This window comes from Phocoena sinus, chromosome 2 (assembly GCF_008692025.1).
Source record: "Phocoena sinus isolate mPhoSin1 chromosome 2, mPhoSin1.pri, whole genome shotgun sequence".
Taxonomy (NCBI): domain Eukaryota; kingdom Metazoa; phylum Chordata; class Mammalia; order Artiodactyla; family Phocoenidae; genus Phocoena; species Phocoena sinus.
Window position 1 is genome coordinate 11,344,815 of NC_045764.1, and position 20,035 is coordinate 11,364,849.

Consider the following 20,035-nt stretch of genomic DNA (forward strand, 5'->3'; position numbering starts at 1 on the left):
TTCTAATTTTAATCAGACACATTGGGTTGGCATATGAGGTGACATAAGCTCCACCTCAAATATCAAATGGTGACAGAGCATAGTACTCTCCATCATGTTGTAGGCTTCTGGTGATTCTGGTCATGAAAAGAATTTGGAAGCTGCTCCCTTACAGTCCCATTTTGGGAGGTTTAAGCTTTCCAAGGAACAACAGAATTACCTACAGACAATGGAATGCTACTCAGCCATAAAAAAGAGTGAAAATTTTGCCGTTTGCAGCAACATGGATGGACTTGGAGGGCATTATGCTAAGTGAAATAAGTCAGAGAAAGACAAGTACTGTATGATATCACTTATAGGTGGAATCTAAAAAATACAACTAACTAGTGGATATAACAGAAAAGAAACAGACTCACAGATACAGAGAACAAACTAGTGGTTACCAGTGAGGCGGGGAGGGGGGAATGTAAGGGTCGGGGAGTAAGAGGTACAAACTAGTGGGTGAAAGATAGGGTACAAGGATGTACTGCACAACATGGGGAATAAAGCCAATATTTTGTAATAACTATAAATGGAGTATAATCTTTAAAAACTGTATAAAACATTTAAAAAATAATTTTAAAAAAAGGCTTTATGAAACTCAAAAAAAATAACACTAGAAGAACCCATGCAAATGATTATTCATTATACTAAAAGGTGAAATTGTTCTATGATAAATCTTCATCGCATAACAAAATATACATTAACATAAAAGATGGGCCTGCCCCAGTGACTGGGGCGTGATAAAAACTCTGCTCATTTCAATAGTGGGACTTGATGGATGCTTTCAATAAGAACCTCACAGAAGATGGGTAACATTCAAGGAAGCATCTTTCATTCTGGATCAGACATACTTTACATTTAAATTCTTCTTTTGTGATTTTAACTACCGTTGAATAATAGGAGGATAACTTTGGCGCTCTGTTATTTTGGCTATTAGCTTTAATTTATTGAGACTAAATGCAGACTTCCCATTTATCACGGGATTCTGCAACTGGCCCCTTTTAATTTTAGGCGTTGCCAAGCCCTGTAGAACAGTGTGATGCTCCTGGTGGCGCAGTGGTTGAGCGTCCGCCTGCCGATGCAGGGGACGCGGGTTCGTGCCCCGGTCTGGGAGGATCCCACATGCCGCGGAGCGGCTGGGCCCGTGAGCCATGGCCGCTGAGCCTGCGCGTCCGGAGCCTGTGCTCCGCAACGGGAGAGGCCACAACGGTGAGAGGCCCGCGTACCACAAAAAATATATGTAATTAAAAAAATAAATAAATAAAGAGACTAGCTCAGACTCCCAAGGATTGTTGAATTTCCTGGGCCTGGATGGAGGGGCACTAGCTAAGTGTCCGTGGATACCCAGAACCAGCAGAACTCTAACTGTACACAGTAGGTGCTCAATAAAGAAAGAGGCTTGGAACACCGTCTAGGAAGGGCCTCCTCCTTGGCAAAGACAGGCTTGCCTTCCAGGTTGAGCAGCTAAGCACGCAACAAGGGACCGCACTCACCACAACTTCCGGACAACCTTTTCCTCCTCGTGCAGGTACTTCTGCCTCTCCTGTTCCACCAGGACCCGCTGTCGCTGCACAGGGTCCTCCAGTCTCTTCAACGTTTCAATCACCTTGCTGTTGATTTCCTGCTCAGCCTTCCTCATCAGCGCCCTCAGCAGCTCCTGGTTCTGCAGCTGTTGGACAAAAGAAACTACCCTCCGTTGGCTCTGAGGGCTGCCACGGGGGTGCCGGGGGTGCCTGACAGGCTCCAGGCGCGGGTTTGGATAAACAGCCCCACAGCTGAATCTCTCTTTATTTCAGTGAGAGAGGGAAGGGAGCACAGACCGTATATAATCTTGCGGCTTCAGCCAACGTCCAAGTTTTAGCAGTCAACTGACAACCAGACTTCCACGTCCCTGTCTGCCAAAAAAAATAGGGTCCTTTCTATACGCTGGTAGTGCATCCTGGTAATGGGTGTAAAGTCTCACTGACATGTTTTCCTAGGGAGAGCCAAGAGTACCAGCTGTGGAGCCAAGCTGACTTTGGAGCAAACCCTACACCCTTTCCCGGATGCACTGAGAGACTTTGGGCACATTCCTTATCTCTAAGGATGGGGATTCACTTCCTTTGCCAGGGCTATTCTGAAAATTAAATGAGATACTGTTTGGTACAGAAAGGTACTCAACGAAAGTTGATTAGAGTGTGGACTATTTCAGCGTATCAGTTAAAAGAGAATCTGTGTCCCTCTTGTTAATGGGTCCATGGACCAAATGCCCTGTAATCACAGACCATCAAAACACAGTACTTGAGGATGTGGCAGAGGGAAGGACTGGGGGTTTGGGATTAGTAGATGTAAACTATTCAATATTATATAGAGGATGGATAAACAACAAGGTCCTACTGTACAGCACAGGGAACTATATTCAATATCCTGTGATAAATCATAATGGAAAAGAATTTATTAAAAAAAGAATGTGTGTGTATGTGTATAACTGAGTCGCTTTGCTGTACAGCAGAGATGGGCACAACACTTTAAATCAACTATACTTCAATAAAAAAAATAAAATAAAAAACTCCCAAAACACAGAACTTGATGTTTACGGTGGCAATGATAATTTCCAGACGAGCCCAAGGCTCTTGGCAATTAACTAATTTCCCTGGATTATACGTAGCTTGCTTGCATACATAAGACCACAATTTCCATATAATTTTCCATGTAGTTTCCAGAGCACTCTTGTTTCTCACCCCAGACTATAGGATGTGTGAGTTTGAATCCACGCTTCACAACAATCTAGCCAAACGCTTGAGTCCTGTTTCCAACAAGGCATTAAGTGCTTTCCTGGGGCAGGACAATTTTCTGACAGCACAGGCATCAAGTGAGTTCATTCAATCAGCCTCAAAACCAGTAATTATATTATACCTATTATATTATCTGAAGTTCCCCTGAAATTTCAATTAGCTGTTATTGTTTTCTTCATTTTCTGGTTTCGTGCACTGTGTATCACCTCATAGGGCTAATGATGCCTCTGTCAACTGTCCATCATCTGTGCAAACGGAGCGGAAATACCACCTGACCGTGTTACCTACTACCCACCTGAAACCTCATCATGGCTTCCATTTTCTCTGAATGAAATAAAACGTTTCAACACGAACCACTCAAGCAAGACCACCATCATGTTCGAACATCAACATGGCACCACGATCAAGTGGCCATCCAGAGAGAGACTGCCTGGGTTCATTTCCGAGTTTTCCCACTTAGTGGGAAATTAGTGTGATTATGTTACAGCAAGTCCCCTACACACAAATCTTCAAGTTGTGAACTTTCAAAGATGTGGACGTGCCCCTGTATGCCAACTGTTGTACTGGACTACTGTACTTTTCAGGGTACTGTACTGTAAGATTAAAAATGTTTTCTTTGAAAAAAAAAAATGTTTTCTTTGGGCTTCCCTGGTGGCGCAGTGGTTGAGAGTCCGCCTGCCGATGCAGGGGACGCAGGTTCGTGCCCCGGTCCGGGAAGATCCCACATGCCGCTGATTGGCTGGGCCCGTGAGCCATGGCCGCTGAGCCTGCGCGTCTGGAGCCTGTGCTCCGCAATGGGAGAGGCCACAACAGTGAGAGGCCCGCGTACCACAAATAAATAAACAAACCAAAAAAACCATGACGATTAGTTTTGCTTAGCAGGGATTCTAAATTCCAGTTAATAAAACTCTATTTAAGGTATAGTTTACAAACTAGAAAATATACCCATTTTAAGTGCACAGGTCAATGAGTTTTGCCAAATGTATACACTGATGGAAGCACCACTAAAAAGGGAGACAACATTTGTTCTCACCCTAGGAAATTCCTTCGTGACACTCTGCACGCAGTCTCCTAACCCCCAGCTCAAGGAAACCACCGATATGCGTTTTGTCCCTCTAGCTTAGTTCTTCCTGTTCTAGAATGTCATACAAATGGAATTGCACACTATGAAATGTTTTGTGTCTGGCTTCTTTCCCTTCAGGATATTGTTCTTGAGATCCAGCCATGCTGTTGAGAGTTTTAGTAGTTCATTATTTTTCATGCTGAGTGGCGTTCTATTGTATGCATTTAGTACGTTGCATGTACTAACATTTTAATGTTTTTACATATTGACTTGATTCTGGTGATCTTGTTTATATTCACTTATTTCTGGAAGCATCTTGTTTTAAAATTTATTTTTGGCTGTGTTGGGTCTTCATTCCTGCACGTGGGCTTTCTCTAGTTGTGGCGAGCAGGGGCTACTCTTCATTGCTTCTGCACGTGGGCTTCTCATTGTGGTGGCTTTTCTTGTTGTGGAGCACGGGCTCTAGGCGTGCGGGCTTCAGTAGTTGTGGCACGTGGGCTCAGTAGTTGTGGCTCGCAGGCTCTAGAGCACAGGCTCAGTAATTGTGGCGCACGGGCTTGGTTGCTCCGCAGCATGTGGGATCTTCCCGGACCAGGGCTCGAACCCGTGTCCCCTGCACTGGCAGGCGGATTCTTAACCACTGCACCACCAGGGAAGGCCCTGGAAGGTTTTTTTTTTGTTTTTTGCGGTACACACGGGCCTCTCACTGCTGTGGCCTCTCCCGTCGCGGAGCACAGGCTCTGGACGCGCACGCTCAGCGGCCATGGCTCACGGGCCCAGCTGCTCTGCAGCATGTGGGATCTTCCCGGACCGGGGCATGAACCTGCATCCCCTGCATTGGCAGGTGGACTCCCAACCACTGCGCCACCAGGGAAGCCCTCTTTTTTGATTTGATATTACACAATCATGATTGTGATTTGCGAGTAATGCCAATTATAGTTTTAACTTTCCCATCCACGTGCCTATTTTTTCTTTTTCCAGCCCTACTGCACTTGCTAGGATATTTAGTACAGAGTTAAATAGAAGTGAGAGGAGGCTTCTCTGGCCTTGGTCCCGATTTTATGGAGAATGTGATAGTGTTTCACCACTAACTATAATGTTTTCTGTAGGATTTTCAGACATCCTTTATCAGGTTAAGAAAGTTTCCTTCTACCCCAAGAGCGCTGAGTGCTTTTAGCATTGGTATCGAATATTGTCACGTTTTTCCCTGCACTTACTGAAATGATATGATTGTCTTCTTTATTCTGCTAAAAGGTCAAATACATTGACTCATTTTTTTCATATTAAAACAACCTTGGACTCCTGGGGTAAAATCCAGGATAACGTATTACCCTTTTTATATATTGCTGGATTCACTTGGTCCTACTTCGTTAAGGATTTGTTACATATATTTTCATGAGGCATATTGGTCTGTGGTTTTCTTTCCTTATAATATCTTTGACTGGTTTTGCTCTTAGTGTAATTCTGCCTTCGTAAAATGAGTTGGGAAGCTCTATTTTCTGAAGGAGTTTTTTACTTTCAGTACTTTAAGAATGTGATGCCATTGTTTTTTGACTTAACTTTTGTCTCTGCGAAGTCAGTGTCCTCATTTACGTTTCCCTGTATGTAATGTGTCCTCCACCTCCCCCTGGCTGCTTTTGAGATTTCTCTCTTTATTCTTGGTTTTTAGCAATTTGCTTTTGCTTTTGCTTTGATTACATTTGTGCTTATCCTTTTAGGAGCTTATTAAGTTTTTTGGTCTGTAGAGTTACAGCTTTCATCAAATTTGGAAAAATTTCAGCCATTGTTTCTTCTAGTAATTTTCTCTTCCCCCTTGGCCACTTAATATTGTCCCAAGAACCGTTAAGTTTCAGTTCATTTTCTTCAGACTTTTTCTTCTCTATCCTTCAGTTTGGACATTTCCATTGCTATCTTTTCAAGCTGACTGATATTTCGTTTCAGCAGTGACTAATCTTCTATTAAGTCTGTTGAGATATTGTGTCTTTCAGCTCTTGAAAGCTTTACTTAGAGTTTTAAAATATCTTCTATTTTTTTGGGTCTCATTGTGTTCATGTTTTTCTTTGAATCCTTGAGAATGATTATCATAGCTGTTTTAAAGTCCTTGCTGATGACCTCATTATCCCTGTCATTTCTGATTGGTTTCCACTGACTGATTTTTCTTAAGCTTACGGGTCACATTTCTCAGCATCATCACCTTTCTAGTAACTTTTGATTGAATGCTGGACATGGAGTTCTGGGTTTTGCTGTTTTCCTTTACAGATGTTAGACTTCCTTTGGCAGACAGTTAAGCTCCTTGTGGACCGTTTTTGTTCTTAGAAGCTTGTGTTTAAGCTTTGTCAGGGTGAATCTAGGGTAGCCTTTACTCTAGGGCTAGTTTAGTCTTAAGACTGAAGCATGGCCTTTCTCTGATTGCTACTGAATGCCCCAGGTGATTAATAAAACCTCTTTGTGCCTGCTGGCTAAGACATAAACATCTCCCTGTGTGAGCTCTGGGAAATTTCTGGCGTACAGCCTCCCACTTTGTGTCTGGCTTAGTGGTCTTTCACAATACGCATGCTTGGATTACTAGTAGACAACAGATCCACAGATTTACATAATTCTTTCCCACAGACCTTCCTTTTATTTGGTACTTCGCTCCACAACTTCCAGCTGCTTCAGCTCTTTACCCTCAACTCAGCTGGATGGCCAGTGCTCTGTTTGGGTTATCCCTCTCTGCGTCACAATCTAAAAAGTGTCCCCAGACAGAAAGCTGAGGAAGTTACAGGTTTCACCTCCTTCCCTTCCATTCTCCTAAGGACCACACTCCTGTGTTGTCTGTTGTCCAATGTCTGAATAGAGTTGTTTCACACACTTACTTATTTTTCAGTGATCTAGATGTCAACAGTAGGAAGGCAAGCACAGTTGTAGTTATCCCTTCATCTCTGGAAACTTCAGTTTATTCTGTGCCTTGACGTTTTTATAAAAATACTCAGACGGAAGTAACGCTCTTCGCTATTAAAAATTTAAGTGGACCAAACAAGTTATCCATATCAGCTTCACTGAGAAGCTAGGAAACTGCCTAAACCTAATTCCACCCACCTCAAAATGGACATGTACCTCACATACTCATCTTGATTTCTCAGGTAAAATTTAAGACCGTCGGTCTTGCCAGCAGTGTCGTTGAACTGAACTGATTTTGCTGTCCAGCAGTGACAGTAAACAGTGGCTGTACAACAGGTCAGGAAGTTTCCTAACAGCCAGACCCCAGAATGACTCCTGACCACCCAGCTTAGCTCCCCAGGCTGTAGGGAACCAGGTATCGGGTGCCTCGTCACAAGCACGTGTTATCTGGGAGGTGTTGCCCCGTCTTAGACAGCCTCTGTGTGCAGGTCTATCTAGGGCTTGATACATTGTATGGCAGCCTGATTGTCAACTCCTGTGCTAGTTCCACTGATTATTTCTGCCTGGTGGGGAGAAATAGGCCTGCTCAGCACGGGCCAACCTCTCGAGTGCTTTTCTCAGGGACACACATTCCCGTGACCGTTATTTTGAATGTCAGAAGATAAATGAGACTCTGGCACATTTGTATGAGGCACTACCTTATGAAAAGATACCTTAAGATAACTGTGCTGAATCATATCATTTCAAGTACAATGGCTCTGTGTCCTGCTATGTTTCTTTCTTATGTTGATGTCTTACCTCTTCCCTCTCTTGGGAACACACAGTAAATTCTCAGTAGTCTTAAAAATGGAACACCAAGTTCAGAATAATCTAATTTTCAGTTTATCGGGAAGCACAAGGAAGAGATAAGGGACAAAGAAAAAAATTGTGGGAACTGGAGAAGGAGGCCAAGTCTCATCTGCCCCCCCCCGAGGAACTTGAACCCGCTCTTCCAGAAATTTCTCTCTCCCCTCAAGCCCACAAAGGAGGGCAGAACTGCAGCCACTTCTGTGGATACTGGACGACCTTAGTAACACCCAAGTATTGTGGCATTTTGGAAAAAAGATGTAGCTCATCACTTTTGTTTTTTTCTATATCATACCAGAAAAGGTAATAGACAATCATCTTTTGAAGGGCACATTTATTAGGTGCCAGACCTTCCCCTGTCTCTTTTTCCACTGTTGCCAGCTAACTGCAGGTGCAGCCCTCACCTGGGAGTGGGACCATCACAATATAAAAGTTCCATATAGCTCTTATCGTTTATGACCAAGCAGAGAATACGTCTGATTAGCCACTGGGAATGGGGCGCATTGTTTAGAATCAGGGCTTTGAAGTCACTGGGTGTGTTTTTCATGCTTACAGGGTGTTTCTGCCTCACCTCTTGTGATAGCTGGCTGAGATCTCAATTTCCAAAAGGCATCTCAATGGACTGAGAGTTCATAATATCTGAGAGCAGTAGTTCTCACCCTGGAACATTCTAGAACCACCAGTGCTTGGCCTTTGATCCATACCAATGAAGTCAGACTCTGGCAGGGGTGTCTGGGTATCAATATTTCTGTGAAAGGCCTCAGGTGATTCTAATGCGTAGCCAGGATTAAGAATCGTTCTCTGAGACTGGTAACTCACGCGAGACTGGTGAGCAGAAAGACGGGAGCGAAGTTTTCATGTTTTTTTGGATCATTTTCTCAGGCTCCTTCACCTCCCTCAACATTCTTTTTGTCCTATTTAAATCTATACGCCCCACAGTGCCTGCATCAAATTTCTGCTTTGGAGAATAATCCATCAGTTCTGCAAATGAAATGCTCAAATAGACTATGCTTGACAGTCTAGGATTTTCCCATTGATTTAATTATCTAATTACTGGAGCCGGCTGCCAAGCACACACAGATTTCATTCATTTTCACTATTTTATAACATTTGAATTTCTAATTCAATTTTAGTTCTTTTGAGACTGTTCTGGAGTTTCGGAGCTCTCTAATCATAGCTCCATTATTGGGCTTATAATCATTTTGGGGGGCTGCACTTTACTTTTGGTGTATAATACATGTACTGAGGGGGGACTGGTGCTGAGATAGCTTAATTATTCTAAACTGGTTTTGTCTCAAATAGACTCCCCTTAAACCTGATGGGGGCACGGAGGATGCCAAGACCGAGGTAGAAATAAGAGCATCCAGGTTAGGAAACAAAGTGCTTCTCTTTCCCCACGTGCCTGTGCTTTAGAACTGTACCAACGTCTCAGCTCTAGAGCACACCTGCTCGGTGTCCTTTACCCAGAAACCAGGAAAGCTGAGCAGCTCTGGGGCAATAAAGAAAACTGCGTGGTTAAGATAGTGTCCCGGACTTGACTATAGAACCTCTTTGTTTGAGAAGCTGTGATTTTGCAACTGAGCCTCCCCAGTTCATGGGTTACAAGGAGCGGCAAGTCGTGGGAGAGCCCTCCCTCCTGGCCAGAGGACCAAACACTGCCGGCCACCAGCAGGGTGACGCTGCAGCCTCACACATCACGGCCTAGGTATCAAATGCGCCACACCTCAGGGCAATTCCACCTCTGCCCCAAACCAGCAGATGCTCACTTTTGAAAGCAGTAGGAACTACCATACACACGACGCATTTAGGAATTTTTTTCTTGTGAAGGTCCAACTAGGGGTGCACAATTTCCAAATGGCCAGCAGGTGGCACTAAAAGGCAGATGCAGCCCAAGATGGGGGCTTAACCTCCATAACCCCCAGGTAAGAACCTGGGAGCCCACAGACCCTCTCTGGCCTGCAGAGTACGAAATAATTGATTTTTAAATTGCCTTCCAACATTTTTAGAATGAGTACAGGTATTTTATATAAAACCTCCAGATTCTCTTGAAACACCGAAACATCTAGAAACAATGGACTCTCATTCTACCAGGTCAACAGCTGCCTGGAGCTGAGTGGCAACTGTCCTTTAGAGAGGCCAACTTGTCACTGTCCCTCGTCCACTCAAGTTAACGCCAGACACTGTGGGCACTGGATTTTGGCACCCTGCACACACCCTCAGCCCAACCTGTACACTTCATTTCACTGCAAAGTGTCTTTAAAATCACAAAGCAAGGAGAAGCGAACGTAAAGGATGGGGAACGTCCCCGGTGACATGATTCAGAAGAGGATTTAAGTGAATTCGCAGGGGCTGTCCAGGAGTCTGGGACGTTGCCTGAGAGGCAGAGTAGCCTTTGGAGACCTAAGCGTGAGCAGCCTGGTCGGCGATGGGACCTCAAGGCAGGCTCTCAAGCTACCTTCCCCTCCTGTTTGTTCTCCAGTAGGTAGAGGGCAAGGGGAAATCATCTTCGAAGCTTTACTCAGGAAAATGCAGGACTCATGCATCGGCGAGCTGAAGGCAGAGAGCAGCTGTGCTCTGAAGCCCTTTCCTTCCTGGACGCACCAGCACAGGAGCCTGCAACCCACTGAGGGCACCGCAGCTGTGCGGCTGCTCCTGGCTACATGTGCCTTGTCCTAACGTTTGCACTGTGAGCATCTCGAAGTCCAGGAGGACACCTGGGGATAGGCTAAGCCAGTGCTACGTGCACATTCACCAACCTGCCACCAAGGGCAGAGAGACGTGAGGCTCCTCCGTGGAGCAGACAGATGACCTCACAAAGGTCCACCCTCCCAGTTCCTTATCGCCCTGCCTCGTCAGATTTATGGGATTTGTTCGCCAAGACTCGTGACACGAAGGGTCATTTTCCCTGCCCTTTGATTCCCGTGTAGCGCATATATTCCTAACAGCGGGAACGAGTAAGGAGAATATTGTGGCGCACACATACTACCCAGATAAAATGCAGATGTTTTTCTCAAGTCATCCACGATGGCTCCTTTTCCTTATGAATTCACCCTCCGGTCTGAACTCCTATTTCTAAATGCATCACAGCTCCTTGCGAAACACCTGAGCTGCCCGCAGCACCTTTGCACATGCTCAGTGGGGAAGAGCAAGAGCCCAACGCTGTGAAGCAGGAAGTCGTAACTGGCTGCTAGAACGCTCCACGGGCTCTTCTGCTTTCAGCTCTCCTCCAAAAAGCACAGGCTTAATGCTTTTTTCATGTGTAAAAGCACACCCAGCTTAAAGAAGTGGCTACAGACTACCACTGCAGTGGAAGGCTCTAGACCAAGATCATGTGTGTGGGAGAGGAGACCCCTGCGGAACGGCGCCTGCACCCCGGTCCTCAGTTATCCCTAGAAAGGATGGTGGAAAGAACCCCGAGAAGGTGCCGTGGGGCCAGGGATGTGGAAGGAGGCGGATGGGAGGAGGAGGAAGCTGACTGTGGGCCATTAAGTCGGAGGACACCATCCACAGGGAACACGGTCTGTACCTGGAGCTGTCGCATCTGCTGCAGCTGGAGCCTGAGTTCGGCCACACTCCTCTTCATGTCGAGCAGGCTCATGTGGGCGGCGGAGGTGCCAGCAGGCGGGAGCTGGCTGCGTGGCCCCGAGGACTCCAGGGCGCCAAGAGGCTTCCCGCCGGAAACCTGGGGAGTTCCTAGGAGAAAAGAGCAGCAAAGTCCCTGAGAATGCCAGGAAGGAAAGTCTAAGCTTCAAGTCCCATCCCAACAGACTACTGGTAACTCTGAAAATGCCCATTTCCTTCATGATGAAAAGAATCGTAAAAAATGACACTGGTTCTCTGAAGGGCAAAAAGAGGGAATCGAATTTCAATAAATTAAGGAACGTGCATGCAGTGTTATAGGGTGTAGTCTGTAGTCATGTTCTAGAAGTTTGGTGCTATAGGAAGGGAGATCACAGAGCGGTATGTACAGCACGATGCCATATTAAGGAACCTAGCTGTCTGTCTATCCGTGTGTCTTCTTTAAACACACGGGTTTGCACAGAAAAAAGACAGATGTACATATAACAAAGTGGTAACAGTAACTTTAGCTGGTGGTATTCTGTGAGTTTTCTATTTTTGATATCACCACTTTTTGTATTTTAAAATTTGCATAGTGAATATCTATAATTTTTTTGGCGGGGGGCTGCATCGCATGGCTTGTGGGATCTTATTTCCCAGACCAGGGATCAAACCCATGCCGCCTGCAGTGGTAGCACGGAGTCTTAACCACTAGACCACGAGGGAATTCCCTATAATTTTATAATAGAAAAAATAACTTAAAACTCTGGGCCCTAACACAGGCTGCTTACTGTCACTATTCCCTACAGGCAGATGTATCCCAAGAACACCCACTTAGTTCTGGGCAGAGATTTGGCCGATCACCAAGGGGAAACTAATAGGAACTGGGTACTCCCTTCGGGTTTCCAGCCCCAAGGAAGCAGGACCTCTGCGTACACCTCCTTTAGTGAGAAAATCAGGCATGACGCGAATATTCTTGAGGAGAAGAATCCAAAAAAAAGGCAGCAGAGAGAAACTCTTCCTCAACAGTTTTGTTGCTGCCATAAACTTCTGCTCCCTGAATGCAACTTAAATCATCCTCACGTAGTTCCTAAGTCCATCTGGGAAGGGCCTGCTTTGACCAAGTCTGTTTTAAAAATGTCCCCCAAAGCACCCCGAGTAGCACTCACAGGATCGGCAAGGTGCGCGCATCAAAAGGAGATGCTACTTCCTTTTTAGGACAATGCAATTCTGTGGAAGAGGCTTCAAGTAGAGAGTAGACAAGGAATCCACAACACACAGACACACAACACAACGCACTCACACCTGAAGGGGCTGTTTGGCTCTCTTTCCTGTAAGGGACAAAGTGGAAGGTTTGCTTAGTCCAGGCCGGCCTTGCACGGCAGAACCTCTCGCTGCTCTGTGTACCTGGAGCGCTCAGAGCACAGCGGCCTCTCTTTCCATCTAGGCTCAACAGCCGTGGAAACCTCTCCTTCCCCAGATTGCACAGCCCCGCAAGCTGCTGCCACGGCTATGGACGGTGTGCCAGTGAGCAAGGAGGTGCCTCGAAACCGTCCTCTTACTTGCGTGGCCTCAGCAGTGCCAACGGAGAGCTGACGGAGCACCAAATTCCTCACCCCTGGGTGCCCGTCCCAAGAGAACTGGTCTCCCAGCTCTCGTGGCCCCCTTGGAGAGTCGGGGGAACACGTGGGAAAGCATTTGAAGGATTTACAGAGGAGACCCAGCAGACCAGACGGTGAGATTTTTGTTATCTTTATGAGCCCAACTGGCCACTTGCGTCATCACCAGTCATGACTCTGACCGACTTTTGACCATCCCCCAGATCAACATCACCCTCGAAAGAGCAAGATCTGCCACGTCTGTAGTTATTCCAAAGAGGGTTCCCTAACTGTGAAGGTCCTCAGTGCAAGAACATCCAGTAACATTTCCAGTAACAGCAGCCTGTCTGAGTTAACACAGCACCTTCAAGAACAAGTATTCTGAGGGGGTGACAATGAACTGGAAGTTTTCCTTTAAGACTCAGGTTACTTTATCATCACTCCACATTCTCAGGCACAGGTGCGTGTGTACACGCATGCACGCGTGCACCCACACCCACCTACCCTCACCACACAACTTCATCTGTACAAATGATGACACCCTCAAGGTGTTTCTCCAACAAAAATGACACTGTGCTAGCCAGCTACTCCTGTTCGGTAATGAGAACCGTCCTGCTAATTCCTCAGCCAAATGACGGCACATATTCCTTCAACAATTGTGCTTCTCCTCGTATATTCTGAGGTCACCGTTGCACCTTGCCGACATCCTCCGTGGAGGAGAGGCTCAAGTTTACGTGCCTCCTGCGAGAATTGAGTACCGATAACGGGTTTAAAATATGTCTTTCACAACCGAGTTTCTTTATGGAACCTATGCTCATGTATAAAATTTCCTCATCTATAACCTCTTAATCCACTAAATCCGGTTTCCAACTCCATCATTCACTGCACTGGCCCTTTAGAAGGTGGCCAGTGGTCAGCTGTCAATCCAACAGACGCTGGGTTGCCATGATGGCCCCCTGATGTGATGCTGGGCTTCGTCAGTCACTCCTTTCCTTCTCAATAACTGAAACTTTCCTTTCCCTCGTCTTCTTCCCTCTCCACAGCCCATCTTGGCCAGCCTCTTTCCTAATTTCTTCCTCGGCCAACCTTCTGAATCCTGGCCTGCTTCTTCTCTCACGGGACATGACTTCAAGGGAGGTCACTTCCACAACGCCACCCGCCAACGTCCTCCACATCTTTGCCTCCAGCACACGACTCTCTTTACAGCCCCGTCCCCATACCTTCGTGCTGCTACAGGACTTTTCCACAAGCAGGTTGAATTTATTATTTCTACTTATTTCCCCCAAATCTCTTTTGAACTCATTTTAGCCAATGGCACTATTATTCACTGAAGTATTTAAACCAGAAACCTGGAAGTCATTCTCAGCACCCACTTCCTAGTTGTGTGACCTTGGGCAACTGACTTAACCCCTCTCTCTCTCCCTCAGTTTCCTCATCTGTAAAATGGTTGTAAGGATGATTGTGCAGGATGATGGAATTAACACATAAACTGCTCCGCCTGGTGTCTGGCACAGAAGGACCCCACTGTGATTATTTTTTTAAATTTTTAAAAAAATTTAGTTTATTTTTGGCTGTGTTGGGTCTTCGTTGCTGCACACGGGCTTTCTCTAGTTGCGGTGAGTGGAGGCTACTCTTCGTTGCGGTGTGCGGGCTTCTCACTGCAGTGGCTTCTCTTGTTGCGGGGCATGGTCTCTAGGCACGTGGGCCTCAGTAGTTGTGGCACGCAGGCTCAGTAGTTGTGGCTCGCGGGCTCTAGGGCACAGGCTCAGTAGTTGTGGTGCACGGGCTTAGTTGCTCTGAGGCATGTGGGATCTTCCTGGACCAGGGCTCGAACCCGGGGTCCCCTGCACTGGCAGGCGGATTCTTAGCCACTGTGCCACCAGGGAAGCCCTGGCTGTGATTATTTCTCTAAGCAGAGTGAGGGGGAGGAGCCCCACCTGGAGTGGCAGCAGGTGGCAGTGGTGACAGGCTGAGAGCTATAGGCAGGTGCCCCAAAATCTACGGATGGAGCTGATCTGGTGGGTGGGGACCCCGAGTGGTAAATGAGTTCCGCTTCAGATTAGTCACGGGACCTGGGACCCGCTCTCCGAACCCACAATGTGGGGTGGTCACATTCTAGTCTAGGGAGGAGAGTCAGCAGGTAGTTTATCCTCAGAACCTCCCTTCCCTGCACCTCACCCTCTCCAGGCAACAGCCTCTTCTTCCTCCTACCAAGTCCGCTCTTAGGTAACTTACTTCAGTCAGGTATATCTTAATATAAATCTTATTAAGTACACATTTGATGGGAATTTAATGGGTTTGGGGTTGGCCAGACTGGCTGCGAATCTTAGTAGCTCCACAGCTAACATCTTCTTTACAGGGTTATGTGTTTAAATGATATAATACACTATAAAACACAGGCTATGACTGTGAAATGGGAAGTTCCTTCTGTTCTCTTATACCCACGGTCAACCAAATATTCCTAAAGTAACAGCAAGTCTGGGTTTCCCTTTTTCATGTACCCTTGGCCAAATGAGCTTCCTTGACTTACTACATAATTCCGTGTACTTGTCTACAGAACAGGGATAATACTTCTCGTCGCTAACTTCGTAGGATTCTGGAAGAACGTATTTTGCACGCCGTACAAGGCTGCTATGGCAACGAAAGCCCTGTGGACCACATGTAGCCCTGACAGATTAGAATGAGAAAGACCAACCTCGGCAGAGACGCAGGGGAGCAAACCCACGTGTGTGTTACCAGTGGCATCGAAAATTGGCCCAGCCTTTCAGAAGAGAGAACTGGCATGTGTCACCAGTGCCACTGAGCTGTTTGTCCCTTTGGCTTTATTAACTCCACTCTGGGAAATGCATCCCAAAGAAATGACACCTGCTCCCTCCCCCATGCTTCAAAAAAGACATTTGCAAACTTTTTCAAAACGAAGAAATGAAGCAACCTACATTTCTTTAAAGGGACTGGGGCACCTTAACACAAAAGGATGAGGTATCATGTCATGAGATATCATGTCATGCTTGGTGGAGCACGCTGACGTGTCATGTGTGTATGGATGTGTGTTCAGTGTCGTCATCTGGAACACGGGAATCACGAGGGTACCTATCCCATGAAGCTGCGTCAGGGGGTAACAAGTTCAGGTCAGAAAAGCACTTAGAACAGTGCCCGGTACATAGGAAACTTCACTAAATGCTTCCTATTATTACTATTAATTATTATTTTACCAAAAGGGAAAAGGAATAAAGAAGAATACAAAACAGCATGTACATATCGATTAGAACGATGGTACTGGACATGAATAATTTCTAGAATAGAATCCAGAGGAGTAAGATGTTTTAGTGTTTGGTAGCTTCCCCCTCCCAACCCCCCAACTTCATTAGTTATAATTGACATGTGACACTTGTAACACTGTACAACTTTAAGGTGTACGTTGTGTTGATTTGATACACTTACGTATTGCCATATGATTATTATCTAACTCGCCCATCCTGTCACATAATTACCATGTCTTTCTTGGGGTGAGAACATTTAAGACCTATTCTCTTGGCAACTTTCAAGTATATAGTTCAACACTGTTATCTACAATCACCATGCTTTACCTTAGAACTTATTCATCTTCTAACTGGAAGTTGGTACTTTTTGACCAACATCTCCCATGTCCCCCACCCCCGGCAACCACCCTTCTGCTGTTTCTACGAGTTCAGTAAGCGCCTTTTCTTCTGTAGGTTCATAATAGATCAGAAAATAGATGAATAAACATCTCCAAAGCAACCTGGCAGTTGCTATGAAATTTCCATGAAACGAGTCTCTGGCTGCCACCAAGGTCACTGACTGATTTCTCAGTAAACCAACCAATCCCATGAGGACTTGGAATGCTGGAAGAGCAGCCCTGCTGGCTTTACGGCTGAAGGGCCTGAACTTGGCTGGAGCGGAACCAGGACCAATAGACGTCTCAGCTGAAGTCCCCAGTTCTGTCCACTCTATCGTGTGGCACTACACTCTGTGGGGCTTCCTCCAAATTAGGGGTTTCACCCAACTTGCCACATGCTTTCTGAGTAATTCAGTAGCCAAGCATGTCCCTGGGTGATGATTTCTATTTCTAACCCAAGGGAAGGGAAGACTTCATATTCTTGAGAGAGGCCCACCTTGAGTCTGCAGGATAAGATGGACATCAAATACACCTGGATACTAGTAAAGGGCACAGGGGCTATAACCGGGGCCTCTTTGAGGGGATGCTGGCATTTGAAAGCAGGCCCTGGTCCAAGCACGCCTCTTTCTCCTGCCTTGACCCATGGGGGCTCCCTATCAGCTCATGCCTCCTTCTCATCCGGTCACATCCTGCAGCTGGGCTGAGGCCCTTCCCCACTGTAGAACCTTCCACTGCCTTCCCTCTGCACTTAGAATAGTATCTGAATTCCTCACCACAGCACCTGTACATGCTTTGCTCTCTACTTGAATGGCTCTTTCCTTCTGTCCTCATCCTTTCGGCCTCAGTTTGTTTTACTTCCTCAGGGAAATGGCCTTGGTTGAGGCCAGCTCTGTTGGGTAAACATTCATCCTGCACTTTTTCTTAACACTCAGCACACATATAATGACCTGTCCCAGATCCATTTTCTGCATCGGATTAGGGAGCAGGGAGCCTTGTCCTAGTGATGTCCACTGCCCTGGTCCAGTATCAGGCATATAAGCATTTGTTGGATATATGGCCTCATAAATGAATAAATGAATGAGGAAGTGAATAAATGAATGACGACTGAAGGGAGAGGACTAATGACTCATCTGGAATTTCAGCATTAAGCAGGGAAGGGGTGGTGTAGGGAGTCACCCCAGAATCCTCTGAAGTTGCATCATATAGGTAACTTGGGGAGAGGTTAATACGTCTGGAAGCAAACCAGGCTCATCAAAGGCACCCTCCAGGCCTCCTGCCCGTCTGGAGGACACTCACCTGCACCATCTGTGTGGTTCTTATTGGCTGCGGTTTTCATCATTTTCTCGCTGAAGGAAAGAAAAAGAGAGTCAGCGATCCGGTTTCCCAAATGCGTTTCCCCCCCAGCTTCCATTCACTATTCTAAGCAATCAGCAGCAGCTAGTGAGGGTTTTAAGCAATGAAGGTATTTCAGCGTCAGCACCACTACTGGCCGGGATGGAAAAGGCTTCCCAGGTGTGCAGCTGAGGCACGCTCATGGCCCTCAGATGACGGAGGATGTGGATACATGTGGATGGCGGCGGCAGGCACTGCACAGTGGTCCATGAAGCCACATGCACTGGGAAGCCCATTTACCCTTCTTGGGCCAAAGAATTACCAGAAATAGACAAGCAAACAAACCATGATTCATAGAGATGCGGGTATTTTCAGCCTTGAAATGATTACAAGAAAACGATTGGAATGAATGAATGGTCTTAATCATTAAAGAGAAACAGATTGAATTACTTTGAATTGGTTTGCTTTTTTTTTGTTTGTTTTTACCTAGATGCATCTTTGCTATTACTTGTAAGGGGCCCTTTAAAAAGCGCAGACTGAACAAGGCCAGTTAAACTGGCAATCTGTTTCTCCATGGCTTGCATCCTCTCTCTGTAAAACAAGAGAATTGTTTGTTAAAGCTTATGTTGACTTTCAGACTGGTTTGTCTACGTGAATGACCATCTGGGGGTTATAAAAGTTCCACTCAGCAGGCCTCCAAAGTTCCCCCCAACCTGGCTTGGGGAAGCTACCGAGCCTGCGAATTCCCACTGAGCTCAAGATTTGATGGACACAGTTTAGTATTAACCCGATGACCTTACTGAAAAGACACTGGACAGACCAGTAGAGGCCTCATGGAAAACGGAAAAGCTTGGAAATAATTCTCTTTGTGCATCTTTGTGTTTTTGAACCTTTCTGCCCTTCTTTTACTATTTGGCCTCTGCACCAGGGGGACCCTAGGCCACTTCTGAGCTGTGTTCCTCCCCGCAGCTGGGAGGCTGCTGACTGACTTTGGTGTAAATGATGGAGATGTTCGTTGTGTGTTTGGAGTAAAACTTGTTGTAAAGCCCAAGAGCAACACAAAGCGAATGTCTCTTACGAACACGGAAAAGTGTGCTTGACATCAATGTCTTCCTTGAGGGTAGAGGGTCCTCAACTCAATGTCACAGGAACCTGGGGGCTTTTACAGGATCAAGCAGGAAAACAAATACCCCTAACAACTTGGTTATCTCAAGACCTAAATAAAAACTCTTCCCAATTTTGATATTATGCACAGATGCTACACCTCTCTGTTCAGGGCCCTCCGGTGCTATGCACAATTCATGTAGCTTTTGAAACTGGCTCACGTTTCTGTACGTCAGACAGTGGCAGTGCCAGGGAACTATTACCAGTATTCCCAACACATTATCAAATCACCACCACAGAGTGACCTCTGCTAAGGACAGCCATCCCACACGCACTGGCATGTGAATTCAGTTATACCTACTTGGTAGTTCAAGACAATAAGAGAGAGAAGGGAGAAGAGTTAGAACAGTGTGGACACCTGGACTGCCATTGTATCCCATCAGCAAGTGTCTAGTCCCGGCCTGAGACAGAAAAGGCACCCCATTCTTCACGGGGGGTCTCAGTCCCATGGGCCTCTTGTAGTATGAGCAATGGTGATGATTCCTGGGCTACAAACAGCACTTTCAGACCCTGTGGCTTTTAAGTACAAGCCAACTACTTTACCTGGTACCCAGCAGAAAAAGTCATGGTGGTCTGTTCTTTCACTAGAACAAAATAACTGATATGCTGGACTTCACGAGAGACGCTGTATCTGTATCTTGAACTTCATGGCAATCAAGAGGACTTTCAAGGGTAATTTTGTTCACACACAACTTTTTGGTCTTGCGTTTTGCCTTTGGAATATAACTCTTAGTGCCGTAAAAAAAAACCCATTGAGATTCATTTCACAATCGCGAGCTTCTGACTTCAGAATTCCATGCATTTTCTTTAGTTTAAAATGGATGGTTGTGTCACAATACTGAGTTTCTTGGATGTAAGTCGTGCAGTCTGGAGAGTTAATGGTTGTCAACCCACTGGGGGGAAAACTAAGTATTCATAGCATGATCTCTTTGTTCTAATAGCGTGGAAAGAAGAAATCTCAAACAGTGAGAAGAGATACGCATCTACCCGGAATGACTTTCCAAGTGTTTTCAGGCATAGCTGTGAACGCTAAACCTCTGAGCCGCTGAGCATTTTCAGTTATACGTGTATTCTTGGCGGCCTGCCTGCCATTAAGCAGTGCATTGCCAAAGAGAAAAATAAGTAAGAAATTCCACTCACGAGAGCAGGTTAGTAAATACCC

At 46.0% G+C, this 20,035-nt stretch overlaps 1 protein-coding gene across 19 annotated transcripts in view; it reads right to left on the reverse strand.

Moving 5' to 3' along the window:
* KIAA1217 (KIAA1217 ortholog) overlaps positions 1-20,035 on the reverse strand; it is a 493,308-nt gene that overhangs the window by 32,288 nt on the left and 440,985 nt on the right. For 11 of the 19 annotated variants that reach the window (XM_032621038.1, XM_032621005.1, XM_032621013.1 and 8 more), the window contains 4 exons: positions 18,196-18,300; positions 17,674-17,723; positions 11,111-11,277; positions 1,515-1,690 (listed from right to left, as the gene is read on the reverse strand). In XM_032621038.1, the coding sequence (XP_032476929.1) occupies positions 1,515-1,690; positions 11,111-11,277; positions 17,674-17,723; positions 18,196-18,300 (498 nt within the window). The remainder of the gene's footprint in view (positions 1-1,514; positions 1,691-11,110; positions 11,278-17,673; positions 17,724-18,195; positions 18,301-20,035) is intronic. The other 8 variants (XM_032621044.1, XM_032621045.1, XM_032621049.1 and 5 more) reach the window with 1 other exon arrangement.